The following is a 14457-nucleotide window of genomic DNA, read 5'->3' as shown; positions in this document are numbered from 1 at the left end:
TTCCTGGTAGTCCTTCCAGTTGTTGATAACATCCACGTTATAAAAAACACCTGGCTTTTCACAACTCTGCTCCCTTGTCTTGTTACCTTGGTGTATCTGACAGTATTAGTCCAGCTTTCCATTCACTATTCCATTTAGTAGTCTGTGAAGCCCCCTCAGAGATATCATGATCTTGTCCCTCAACCACTTTTGTTGGAAAATGAGGTATCACGTAAACTTTAGTCATAAAATCTGAACTAATTTTTAAAAATTACAATAGTAAGACAGTAATATCAACATAACTAATAAACCTATTAAAATGGGTTAATCGATGCAGACATTGGAAGGACCCAGATTCAAAGTATGGGCTCCCGTTGTGAGTGCTGCCACCTAAGGGGCAACCTTGTTGCTGCCAATAAGGGAAATCCCAGCAGTGCGATAGTACTGGAAGGGGTGGGAGCTCACTTAAAGGGGCACAAGAGATGTTAAAACTTCAGCAATCATTACTTTTACTGTAACAGGAGGCCCTGGCTCCTCAGCATTATTTTCAGGCAGTTGATAGGGAGGAGTGTCCAATGACGACTGCAGTCAGAGCAGGGAAAGGGAAATTAAGGTTGGGGTCAGAAGGCAGTGGTAGGCTTCCTAGATCAATTTTCTCCCACTGTTTCTGCCTCTATACTAGCCGATTTGGAGTAGGAGTGTGAAGGAGAATCCAGACCAGAGTCTTCAGAGGAAATGGCGTTGGAAGAAGCATTATTCAGGTAGTTCTGCTTCTGGGACTTGATGGATTTGTGATAGGGCATTAATGGCTCAAAAAAACCCACTAAGGGCTGAATTTTATACAGAGGCGGGCTTCACGACACCATATCAAAAAAACGGGGAGAGCTCCACTTCTGCATTTTTCCTGACCCCCATAGTGATCCTCCAGTCATTTGGGGTCAAAGTTTAAGGAGGCGGGATCCCTGTTCCTTTAAACACTTAATAGGGACAGGGATCCTGCACCTAAGAGCTGTCAGCCAACCACAGGGCTGGCAGGTCAACAGTATCGGCAGCGCCACCAGGAGCGGTGGTCACTGACAGTACTGCAGAGGCCTCAGACCCAGGCCCAGCAATGGAACCCCAGACCCGACGTCGGTGAAGTGGGAACGCCGGGAAAGTCCAGAAGGCCTCTGCCAAAGTGGGGTTGGGTGGGGGTGAGCATTCGGTCCATGCTGAGGGGTTCCCGGGGGGATGCAGTGGTTGCCGGAGGGGATCCTCCATGGGCCACGAATTGCCCACAAAGTAGGGAGCCCCCTCCCAAGCATGCAGGGAGCGCACCTCATTTTCCAAGGTGTCCTCTCTATGCAGCGGATGCTCCCCCGCCGCTGGTAAGGCCCCAGCAGTGGCAGGAAGTGGCCCTTATTTGGCCGTCAATAGGCCACTTAGGGGCCTCAATTGGCCTCTGTGCAGGAAGGCTGACGTCAGCCTATCCCACCCCTGGGAAGATTGGGTCTGGCAATCCTGGCTTCGGCTTCTGTGGAGGCCGCTGCCACTCCAATTCTCTGGACCACCCCCCGCTACAGAACCTGATGTTGGGCTGGGAACAAAATCCAGCCCTAAATTTACGATTAAATTGATAAACAAAATCTTAACCTGACTGATTCCAGCATTTTTGACACAATCGTCATCTTCGACACTGGTAAATGTGTACACTACAGCTGCATATTTCTACTTACCCATGCCTGTTTCCTTGTTTCCTAGGCAACTCTTGTCGTGGGAATGATAGGCGCGGACTGCCATGTCTATCACTGTACCTGACCAGGAGACAGAGTAAGGGAGACATGAGCAGCTGGCTTGAGACTGTGCTGATGTAAGCATTAATCAATAATTTAAAAAGAACAATGCCCTCAGGATGAATGATGGTAAGATAAAAAGCAAAATACTGCAGATGCTGGAAATCTGAAACAAAACAAAAAGTGCTGGAAATACTCAGCAGGTCTGGCAGCCTCTGTGGAGAGAATCAAAGATAACATTTCAGGTCTGTGACCTTTTATCAGATGGGATGAAAGGTCACAGACCTGAAACATTATCTTTGCTTCTCTCTCCACAGAGGCTGACAGACCTGCTGAGTATTTCCAGCACTTTTTGTTTTTGTTTGTGAATGATGGTAAGATTCCTTCGGATAGATAAATAAATAATTAATGCAGTATTGCTTCTTTAAAGGATGAGTGCTCCAAAAATATACTTTACATTTACGGCTTTTTACAACATTTATACAATGTTATGAGGTGAAACAGAAACAGTGTGGTTGTCCTGTTCTAAAGGTTAAAAGGTTTATAAATTAGATTTATTAGATTGAAGGAAAGTGATGAGCTTGTGGCTCCATTAATATCACACAGTTCCAGCCTGCTGCAGTACACAAATTCTCACATAAATTCTCATTACAGCTCTAATGCTTCTTGTAGACATTTCTTGTAAATTGAATGCAGGTTGATAGCAATTGCAGCCTGCCTTTAGTTTCTTGCACTAAATCTCTTTTGTCAATGTTCTGAACAATTTTCTCCGCCACCCCCCCCCACCCCCCAAAGCTGATGATTGCTTGCTGGGTAATGATTTCATGGATTCCAGTCGGTCTGTAGTACCTTGTCCAAGTGGCTATTATTTATTTGTAAGCATTGACAGTGTGTACAAGCTATCAAAATGGGGGCATTACATCTGAACCTGATCCTGTCCTCACCTGATGTTTAATGGGGATGTGTTCAAGAGTGGGAATCCTGGATAATTTTGTCCTCCCCAACCCTGGCTACTAAGGGCAATTACAGTTATCCTAATGTTGGTCCAACAGAGATCAGTGAACTCAACATGGAATTGATCTGTATATCTCAGTAGCTCACGGGATAGTTCACTCCTATCTGGCTCCCATACAGACTTTAGCAGCCAAAATCCATGCAACTTCTCAGCTGAATTCAGGATGAACCCAACCATGATGTCCTTTTTGACGCTGAGCTGAGCTTCAATCCTCATCTTATCCATCACAAGGAAGATCTATTTTCACTTCTTCATATTACTTACCTTTGCCCCTCATTTGTACCTTAATTACATCCACAACTCGCCTTTTTCAAGAAAAGCAAAACACTGCGGATACTGGAAGTCTGAAATAAAAACCAAAAGTGCTGGAAATACTCAGCAAATCTGGCAGCATCTGTGGAGAGAGAAGCAGAGTTAACGTTTCAGTATGTGACCGTTCATCAAAGGTCACAGACCTGAAAAGTGAACTCTGCTTCTCTCTCCACAGATGCTGCCAGATTTGCTGAGTATTTCCAGCACTTTCCGTTTTTGTCTTTTTCAATTGCCTCATTTCCAGCTCCTGAGTACCACCCCATGTAACTGCAATTTTCCAAAACTTTGCAGCCTACATCCTATCCCATTGCTGTCTCATCTATTAATCCTGTCCTCATCATCTTTAACGATCTTCCTGTCCCCAAATGCAGTGATTTCAAATTTGTCATCCTTGTTTGTAACTCTCTCCGTAGTTTCGCTTCACCCATCTTTAAAACCTCTTCCCATCCTATTTCACTTGTACCCTCTGCTTTTCTGACATTGATCTCTCCCCAACCCCACATCCCAACCACTCCCCTATCCATAAAACAGGTTTAAGCCTGTGTTTTGGCATTCTCTACTTGTCTTCAAACGTGTCCTCAAAACCTACCTCTTCAATCATGTCTTTGGTCAACTCTCCCAATACCTCTCCTAAATTCTGTTCAGTATTCACTTCCCTGAGAAACCCCTGGGAATGTTTCACTACAGAAAAGGTGAATTATAACTACATGTTATTGTTAACTTGGCATGTCATCAAGAAGTTGTGAATTGTTGTTAAGATCTATTCAAAGTGGGTTCCAATAACACTGAAGGAACTTAACATTGTTTAAAACCTTAACATCATTTATAAACTCAGAAACAGCTGGAGGTTTGACTCCTGCAGAGCAGAACTCCATTTGTCCATTTGTCTTGTAATTGGAACAAGATTTTGTTTGAACAATTCGGTCAATACATACCAACATACATATTTAGTCATCTTTATTGCCAGTGATGTTCGCAGCGTAATTGCCAACATTGCTCATTTTGGTCAGGCAGCATTTTGGAGTTAGTATCTGACTGTTCATGTTTAGGATAAGAATCAATGCTGCTGCACAGGTGTGCCACCAACTGTTACTCTCAACCTGATCCTGCTATGGTGTGCAGTGGGTGGGAATTCATGCAATAGTTTGGTGAGATCAGAAATTCCAGACATCATGCAGTTGAGTAGGTGCCAGGAGAGGTGGTATAAAGGGATAGGATACAGGTACTAATGTTTTTTTTCATTCGTTCCTGGGATGTGGGCATCGCTGGTTGGGCCAGCATTTATTGCCCATCCCTAATTGCCCTTGAAGAGGTGGTGGTGAGCTGCCTTCTTGAACCGCTGCAGTCTATGTGGGGTAGGTACACCCACAGTGCTGTTAGGAAGGGAGTTCCAGGATTTTGACCCAATGACAGTGAAGGAACGGCAATATAGTTCCAAGTCAGGATGGTGTGTGGCTTGGAGGGAACTTGCAGGTGGTGGTGTTCCCATGTATTTGCTGCCCTTGTCCTTCTAGGTGGTAGAGGTCGCGGTTTGGAAGGTGCTATCTTGTGGATGGTACACATTGCTGCCACTGTGCATCAGTGATGGAGGGAGTGAATGTTTGTGGATGGGGTGCCAGTCAAGCTGGCTGCTTTGTCCTGGATGTTGTCGAGCTTCTTGAGTGTTATTGGAGCTGCACCCATCCAGCCAAGTGCAGAGTATTCCATCACACTCCTGACTTGTCCCTTGTAGATAGTGGACAGGCTTTGGTGAGTCAGGAGGTGAGTTACTCGCCACAAAATTCCTAGCCTCTGACCTGCTCTTGTAGCCACGGTATTTAGTTCAGTTTTTGGTCAATGGCAACCCCTAGTATGTTGATAGTGGGGGATTCAGCGATCGTAATGCCATTGAATGTCAAGAGGAGATGGTTAAATTCTCTTTTGCTGGAGATGGTCATTGCCTGGACACTTAGTGATGGCATGAATGTTATTTGCCACTTATTAGCCCAAGCATGGATATTGTCCAGGTCTTGCTGCATTGCTACATGGACTGCTTCAGTGAACTTGGAGGGTTCATGAGAGAGAGTAATTGTGTTATCTGAGGGGAGAGGAGTTGAAGGGTAATCTCAGTTGATATCTTACTGCAGTATGGAGGGAGTGCTACACTGTCGGAGGTGTCATTTTTCTGATCAGACGTTAAACCGAGGCACCATCTGTCTTTGCAGCTCAATGTAAATGATCCAATGGCACTTTCGAAGAAGAGCAGGTAAAGGCCGGCTACCCGACCCAAACCTGATTGGACCTGACAACATGTGTCGGGTTCGGGTTGGGTTAGGCCGCTCTTCTGGGTCCGGCCTTCGGGCTCGGGTCGGGTCGGGCCGGGTCCGGGTCGGACACACACAGCGAGGTAAGTGTTAAAAGTTAAAAACTTACCTGAGCTGCGAGTCTGGGATATCAAGCAGGGAAACTGAGTCTGCGCAGTGAGCATGCTGCAGCTTCCTGAAGATTGGGAGCCGGAAGGGAAGTGAAGGGAACATTGCAGTAGTCGAGTCGGGCTCGGGGGGAAAATGGAGGGTCTCGGGTCGGGTTCAGGCGGTTTTTTTTGGTCACTTGAGCAGGCCTTTAAGAGCAGGGGAGTTCTCCCAGTGCCCTGCTCATTTACCTCATTTCTGTTTGGTGGACCTTGCTGTGTGCAAAATTGCTGCCGCGTTTCCCTACATTACAACTGTGAATGTATTTCTAAAGTCTTCTGGCTGTAAAGAGCTTTAGGACATCCTGAAATCTTGAAAGCTGCTACATAAATGAAAGTTCTTTCTTGCTTCTAAGGGTACTAGCTTGAATTGGGAAGACTTATGCTAGAAGGAACTGGGAGTGGAAAGAGGAGTGCCAGCATGCACTGAAAGGGGTGAGAATAGTTTTACTTAAGTTGGAAGCGGGTGAAGAGTACCAATATAAACTCCGCAGGGGCAAGGGGAGGAGTGCTGGTGTGAATTTGGAGCGTAGGGGAGAAGAAAAAAAAGATTGCCAATGTGAACTGTGCGCAGGTGGTGACCTGGGGAGAGAAGTCTGCTAAAAGGTGTGGCAGATGAATGGCTGTTAACTAGAAACAATTTTTTAAAAATGACCATTTAGCAGCAGAATACGAAGACATAACCCCGATTTCGCCACAGATAATGAGGGAAAATCCCTTTCAACTTTTGCCCTGATCCTCCCCTATACAAATGATGGCATGCAGTGTACGTAAAGTCTGCGCCCTGCTGCAGTTTCAGTGTTTGTGTGTTAGTGGCCTATATTGAACGCCGTTTTGGAGTTGTCAGTTTCTTTTGAAGCTGTTGGTCAGTTTTTATGTGCTTTTTAAAGTTTGATTTTACATTTCTGACATGAAAAGCTTGATTTTGTTAAGGGATTATTGCAAAGTTTGAAATACAGCTACCCAGCAGGAAACATTGTGGGGAAACTAAACCTATTTCTGGTTATCGTTAAATTCTTGTGGTCTCTTCAGCAGTAAACAGGCTTTCAAATCTGGAATGGAAAAGGAAGCACAATGTACTTTTAAAGTTTTTCGTTTCAGTGTGGCTTGTGCATGTGATTGTATGGAAAATGAAGATCAGTTGGGCATGCTAGCATTGTGATTATGTTATGGGAATGGTAATCCAGGGGCCTGGTCTAATGATTCGGAGGCTTGAATTCAAATCCTACCACAACAGCTGGAGAATTTAAAATTCAATTAATAAAATAAATTGTGAATAAAAAGTCAGTAGCCAATAATGGTGACCATGAAACTATCAGATTGTCCTAAAAACCCATTTGGTTCACTATTATGTTAGAGGGGAGGAAACGTCCTGTCCTTACCCAGTCTGGCCTACATGTGGTTCCAGATAATGTGGCTGACTATTAACTGCCTTCTGATATGGCCTAGCATGCCACTCAGTTGTATCAAACCGCTATGAAAAAGTCCAATAAGAATAAAATGGGTTGAACCACCTGGTATTAACCTAGACACCAAACATAATAAAGGCACACCCTAGCCAGTTGACCCTGCAGTCTTCCTCACTAACATCTGGGGACTTGTTCCAAAATTAGGAGAGCGGTCCCACAGACTAGTCAAGCAACAGCCTGACATGGTCTTACTCACAGACTCAGAACTTTCAGCCAATGTCCCAGACTGCTCCAGCACCATCCCTGGGTATGTCCTGTCTCACTGGCAGAGCAGACCCACTAGAGGTGACAGAACAGTGGTACACCACCCTGGGAGTTCTCAACATTGACTCTGGATCCATGAGGTCTCATAGCATCAGGTCAAACATGGGCAAGGAAACCTTCTGCTTATTACTACCTACTACACTCCCTCAGCTGATGTGGACTCCTCTATGTTAAACATCACTTGGAAGAAGCACTGAGGGTGGTAAGGGCACAGAATGAACTCTGGGTGGGGGAACTTCAATATCTATCACAAAGAATGGCTCAGTAGGACCACTACTAGCTGAGTCCTGAAGAACATATCTGTCAGACTGGGCCTGTGGCATATGAGAAGCGAACCAATGAGTGGGAACCATCTTCAGCTAGAAGTGCTGAGTGGATGATCCATTTCAGTGTCCTCCTGAGATCCCCAGCATCACAGATGCTGGACTTCAGCCAAATCAGTTTACTCCATGTGATACCATGTGATACCAAAGGTTATGGGCCCCAGCAACCTACCAGCTGTAGTACTGTAGACTAGTGCTCCAGAATTAGTCATGTCTCTAGCCAAGCTGTTCCAGTACATCACACACAAGCAGAGAGTCTTCACCCGTGAGGCCCAAGTGCATCTGGTGCTTTTTCTTAACTATTTTGAAAGTGTTCCTACGTAGTGCTCCCCTTTCGTTGCCAGCTATTTAGAGGCAGGCTGCTGACCTTGTTGCCCCATGGCCTGGGATGACCTTGGCAGCTGTCCTCTGGCTGTCTGAGGCCTGGAGGGCCCCGGCATGCTGAAGAACTCCTGCACAGGTGCAGCAGCCTTCTCTATCATCACAGCAAATTGAGGCACTGGTGTCACTGGCAGAGGAGCCACTGCCCTCTCCAGGAGCACCTTGAGAGGAGCCCACAGAAGCTGAAGGTAGCTGATCCTCCTCCCTTGTAAGGCACACTTGCACCTCCCCGCTGACCTAAGAAGGACGAAGACCTGATGGAGTCGATGGGTGCCTCATCCTTCCCTCGCCTTGCTACTGCTGCATAGAGCTCATGGACAAGGCAATGGCATACAAGTCTGCGCACATCTCCAGCATCCACTGACTGGCCTGCTGGATGTGACTCTCCAACAGAGTTGCCAATTTCTCGATGGCGGAGGCCACGCACTCAGACGAAAGGGAGATCGCAGCACTCAAGGCCTGGATGGAGTCCTACACTGGCCGAGCCAAGGTGCACATACCCTCTGGAATCCCCGCCAGATTTTCACGCATCTCACACTGGATTTGTAGCATCTGCCGCCTCACGGATGACTCGAGAGGCTCGTCGTCAGCCTGGGGCTCATCATAGGCCTGGCCATCCACACTCCTCCAAGTATCAGTGACCTCGGCTGTCACACGCCCCAACAGCAGATCAGGCATGTCTGTGCTGCTCTCACCAGATTGACCCCAATTCTACTCAGGAACAAATACCCACCGAAGTGCAGGTATCTGTACTGATGGAAAATGCAGGCGAATGTTGTGACACTGCACCCTCTGAGGTCCCCTGCACTTCCTCGGAGGTGGACAACTGTCTGCCGGAAACAGCATCTCTCTGTTCTTGTGATTGACTTGTGAGAGAGCAAAGAATGATCAGCACTCTTCGCCCCTCCAGACAGGAGCCCACAGAGTGGCCTTTATCTCACATCTGTTGTTCTGATCCCTGTGGAGACCACCAACAAACCAAAAGAATCGAATCCACCGACTGGCCCCAATTTAAGAAACAAAATCCAAACAGACAAGATTTCACTTTTATAAATTTTGCTTTAACACTTAAACCAAAATCAATATAAATTCAATATGAACTAACAGTTAAATCACAATCACTATATATCTTAAAGGTTACACGTTAATTAACATATGCATCAAAGATAGTCCTTATGGATCCTCTGAACAGTCTTAGCAGCTAGGTGATGTTGAACAGTCCCACAGTACAACAAAATCAGGATCTTCCTCAGGTAATTTTTCAAGTTCTGTCAACCAGAATGCAGATACAAAAGTAATGAGGTCCCATCGATAGCGAGCAATGAAATCTTCCCTTTAACAGTTTGGTTTTGTCACCTTTCAAATAACTTGGGCCTTGCCCATCACTGTCCTGATGGCGTGGTACCATGAATAACTCTTTCAGTCACCGAAGATAGCTTCTGTAAGTCATTCACCAATGGTCATCCTACAGTCCAGGCTCCTTTGCCTGCAGTCAAACTGCTCCAACCAGCTGTTTTGCTTTGTAATCTGATTCTATTCCAAACAGCCTCTCTAGAAGCTCAGAAACTTGCACCTCTCAGCCTGTCTCTTTAAACAATAACTGGCTGATTTTTCCATCCACTACAGAGTCCTTCTCAACTCTGAAAATCTTCTTTTTGAAAACACACCCAGCATTTTTTTAAAGCAGGTTTAACACTCTGTAGAGTTTTCTTTGACAACGTTGAAAATGCTGGTCTCTGTAATTAACCAGGACTTAGTTCAGAGCTGGAAAGAAGATGATGCTTGTTGCAGCTTGTATTTAAGGGCTGGGTTTTTCCCCAGTCAGGAGAGTTACTTCTGAACAGGGAGCGAGTCCAGAAGGGAAGAGTGGAACTGAAATTTGTGCTGAACTATGGTTTGAGAATAAAACAGTTGTGGATCGTCAACTGTCTCCTGCTTCCTGATTTGGCGAATGGACATCTGCCCATTGAACATTGTTGACAACCTGAAACTAAGACGGGAATTTTGCACCCCATGTGGGAGCAGGCTGGAGACCCGGGGCGGGGGGGGGGGGCATAAAATTGAGTGGGAGGTGCTGTTCCCGTCGACTTCCCGTTCCTGTTGCAATTTTTTGAGTGGCGGGGCGGTGACAAATGGCCCGCCCACCCCAGGCCAATTAAGGCCCTTAAATAGCCAATTAAAGGCAATAAATGCTGTCCTAGCCAGCGACGCCCACATCTCATGAATGAATAAAAAATATTGCCACTTAAGGGCCTCCTCCCACTGCTGCCGGTATATTAAAAACTGTGGAACATACAGTCAGAGATCTTCTACAATAATTGTTGTATTGGTTCTTGATTATTAGCACTCTCACCTCTGAGACAGAGGTTGTGGGTTCAAGTCCTGCTCTAGGGACTTGAGCACAAAGTCTAGGGCAACACTCCAGTGCAGAACTGAGTGAGTGCTGCGTTATCAGAGGTGCCACCTTTCAGATAAGATTTTCAACCAAGTGAACAACCAGGGCTGTTTTTCAAAAAAAAAATAGTTGGGGAGTTCTCCCTGGAGTCCTGGCTAACATATATCCCTCAGCCAACATCACTTAAAAAAAAGCAGATTCACTGGTCATTATTTCTTTGGCTATTAGTTGAATCTTGCTGTGTGCAAATTGGCTGCTGCATTTCTTGCTTTACAACAGTGACTACAATTCTAAAGTATTTCATTGGCTGTAAGGTACTTTGGGATGTCCTAAGGTTATGAAAGACACTATATAAATGCAAGCTCTCTCTTTCTAATAATTTTTGGAATTGGCCTGATTGTCGTTTCTAGCTCAATACTTCCCAATGTTCCTACTTATAATGATGTAGAGGTGATGCCATTAGTGTGACTGCCCTTTCACTCATCTAAGGATTCCTGAGTGAACCTGAGAGGCTGAAAGGAGACAAGAAAAATGAGTTCAGTAGTTTGGACAAAAACACAGATAAATATAGTTGAATGAACCTGTAACAGGTTGAAATGTACATAAGAATACTACATGGAAATGGTAAAGCATTTAAAATGTGAGAAGAAAGGAGCTTCATACAAATAGAATTCACAATATTTCTTTATTGTACATACATTTAATAAAAAAAGACATAAAACATCATTATTTGTTTCACATTTAAGGTCAGTATTTACAGTGCATTTTTCTTTCCACAAACAATGGAAACTATCAACCGTTTCAATGGAATAAGCTAGCCTCTTTAACATGAGTGTATCCGCCTGGTCCCAGAGGTTACTGGCCATAAATAAGTCAGTATTTTCGAAAATGCAAATACTTGGCAGGATTTCAAATCCATTAACAGAAGTCATATTAGCTAACTAGTAATCCAGGCTGAAATAAATGGTAATATTTCATTGGGCTGAATGGCCTCCTTCTGTGCCGTAACTGACTCTTATAGTGACTTTATATCATGTTAAGAAAAATCTAGATTTACGAACTATACTGTAAGATACATACATTATAAACAGTGTAAGATAAACAAAGTACTAGTTTCAGTACAAAGTTGCTACCAACATGAAGATTAATTCATATACTTTGAGAAAATTGAGATTCAAAATGTATCTCTTCAAATGAGTGGTGCAGAACTTGTACACCCTGCAAAGTCAGCATGTATCTCCTTGCTGTACCTGAGGTGATTTGTCTGCTGTTTTCTAAATCGGACCTTGCATTAAAACTACCTTTGGTTCAGCATCTCACCCAGTATTAAGGCCAAGACTGGGACTATATGGATTCTTTTCCAGCAAACAGTTGCAAATTTTGGAAGGATAAAGGTATTAGAAATTTATTTTACTATTAGTAAAAACCACAAAAAATGTGCATTTTGTGAACAAGCTTGAAATGAGAAGACTAATTCATTAACGTACTTTCTCATCACTATGTTGAACACTGATTTAGTGTGATACCTGGCATTGTTATTGCTTGCAGAAGTAGACAATGTCTGCCCGCACACTTGATACATAGGAATTTGGTGTAGCGATGCGGAGTATTCAGGATAGATGTCCATCTGTCAGGAAGGATCCTGATCACTCTCTGTCCCCCTTCTCTCTCTCTCTGTCCCTTTCTGTGTGTCTCTGTTTTTCTCTCTCTCTCCCCCCTCCTCTCTGTGTCACAATCCTCCCCCCAACCCCAATTAAACCAGCACCCTGCCCCCAGACCCCAGGCTTGGGCCCTGCCGCCTCCTCAGGTGGCTCCTCCTTAGTGACAGTGATGAAGAGCCCGGGGCCCAGGCCAGTTCCGTACTCAGACAGAGCCAGCGCTGAGCCTGGGACCCAAGTTCAAGGCCGGAAAGGCCACACCGGGAATGGAATTTGGGTGGGAGGTGTCAGCAGGCTTGTAGCGCAGCCCGGGCCCCGCCATCTTACTAAAGGAGCCAGAACATTAGGTACTGAAGAGCAACCGCCATCTTGGTAAAGAAGGACATGCACAGTGAGGCATCTCTGCCATGTCAGTAAAGGATCTGCAGCCATTGTCAGTCAGAGAAGGTTTTGGCAGGATAGAAGAACCCAATGGCAGATATCCAGTGGAAATTTCTCATCCTTGGTGGGCTAGATGGAAACTTTTGGTGGGCCGGATTCTGGCTTGCAGGCCATATGTTGGACAACCCTGGACTAGATCATGTCTTCATGTCCCAGACAGAGGCAAAAGTACTACCACTGATACGAAAATACCTTTTGAATTTAAAGGAAAAATTTGGGCTGTGAAAGTATCTGCAGCATTATATTTGATATAAATTAAATTGGAGAAGCTGGGGTTGTTTTCCTTAAGGAGAAGGTTGAGAGGAGATTTGATAGAGATGTTCAAAATTGCAGGATTATGGGGAAAGGGCAGGGGAGTGGGACTAGCTAATTTGCTCTTGCAGAGAGGCAGCACCGCCATTACGAGCCAAATTACCTCCTTCTGTAATGCAACCATTCTACGATTCTAGGTGACGTTTTCCCAAACATTGGGGTAATTAAGTAATAGTCAAATAATAACTTAGAAAATTTTGATTAGCCCTCTAATCTAGGTATTCAACTATTCCAGCTATTCATCTAAAACATTATTGCTTCACTTGCGTCCACCAAAATTACAAAGAGAGGGATTTAAGAGGAAGGCATTAAGTGCTCAAATGCTTGGACCTCATGATGTAATTTCAAAGCCCTGTTACCATCAAATATTATAATTGGGACCTTTTACAACTGAGGTATTACTAATTACCCCAATGCACAACAATGTGATACATTAAAATAAGTCATTGGGATGACTGGGGAGAAGATTCTAGGGCATGGATTGGTTCACGAAAAATAAATCCTCTTTTAAAATGCCTAATTAAAAAGAAATAATCTGCCAAGAGGATAAAAAAGTATTCATCAGGTAATTTATGATTTAGAAATTCTGGAGATACTGGCATATTGCCACTCATTTACCAGTTAGATCCATACAAGTTCCGCAGCAAATCAAAAAATGACAGTGGGGCAAGCGCATTCATTTTTTTTTAACAGTAATAAAATTTTGAGACAATTTCAAAAATAAAACCCACATATGATATCCTATCTGTGAAGACTGCAGTTTCAAAATGGTCCAAGAGTGTCTGGTCACATCATCATCAAAATTAAGAGAGATACATTTTCCTGCAACAACAATTTTTCAAAAAAGCCACTAAGTGCAGCAATTTCTGACTAACCAGGCAACATTTCTCACAAAGTATCTTCAGAGGCTCCTGTGTTGCCGAGAAAGCTTGCCATGTTCTTCATCCTGTTACTGACGTCAATGTTACTTACAGCAGCTGTCCACCATAGTATGATTGCCACTTCTTTGGTTCCATTCAATGAAGATCAATGGTACAGTTATACACATAAACATTATCCCAACAGCGAGAAAAGCCACAGCCTGGAAAAAGTAAAAGACAAAGGGCAAATTACTTTTCAATTGATAAAATAAGTGACAGTTAGCATTTAAATCACCAGTGGCTTGCATATCTGTGAGATCTGGCAGATGCTACTCAGACGGGATTTGACGTACATTTTAGCAAAGTGACTATTCAGAGCAACAATTGTCAGCATCATTGGCAAGATGTCATAGCATAACACTCAGTGTTTCAAAATGTTAAAATTGGGACTTTCACAACATATATTGGCCCAAACAACAATGGCTACATGACAGCTAGAAGCATGTGAAAAAGGCAAGATGAATTTTGAACAATTAAACTGCAGCATTTGTTGTGCTAACCGTAAAGATATATATATATAAAACAGGTACAGATATTAATAATTACTCTCTCCAAATACTGAACCAAGTTGAAAGTTCAAGTATTAATCCAATATTGTAAATTGGATTGGGCCACCTATTCAGAGGTATATATAGTTTGAATACGCATCCCTGCAGTTCTAGCTAGGTACAACTCATTTGACTTCTCCATTCCCTCAAGGTATATGCATCAGAGTCTTGCACCAGTCTGCAGATCTGCTTACCTCTCCTTCAGAACAAGATGGTTGC

The 14457-nt window shown here is 44.1% G+C and overlaps 1 protein-coding gene across 4 annotated transcripts in view; it reads right to left on the bottom strand.

The window, feature by feature from the left end:
• Window positions 1-11041: 11041 nt before the first annotated feature.
• LOC137379486 (sodium-coupled neutral amino acid symporter 1-like) overlaps window positions 11042-14457 on the bottom strand; it is a 46309-nt gene continuing 42893 nt past the window's right edge. For all 4 annotated transcript variants that reach the window (XM_068050380.1, XM_068050381.1, XM_068050382.1 and 1 more), the window contains one exon: window positions 11042-13851. In XM_068050380.1, the coding sequence (XP_067906481.1) occupies window positions 13735-13851 (117 nt within the window). In that variant the 3' untranslated portion in view covers window positions 11042-13734. The remainder of the gene's footprint in view (window positions 13852-14457) is intronic.

The sequence above is a fragment of the Heterodontus francisci genome, chromosome 18 (genome assembly GCF_036365525.1).
Source record: "Heterodontus francisci isolate sHetFra1 chromosome 18, sHetFra1.hap1, whole genome shotgun sequence".
Lineage (NCBI taxonomy): Eukaryota > Metazoa > Chordata > Chondrichthyes > Heterodontiformes > Heterodontidae > Heterodontus > Heterodontus francisci.
This window is presented reverse-complemented; position numbering and strand designations above follow the sequence as displayed.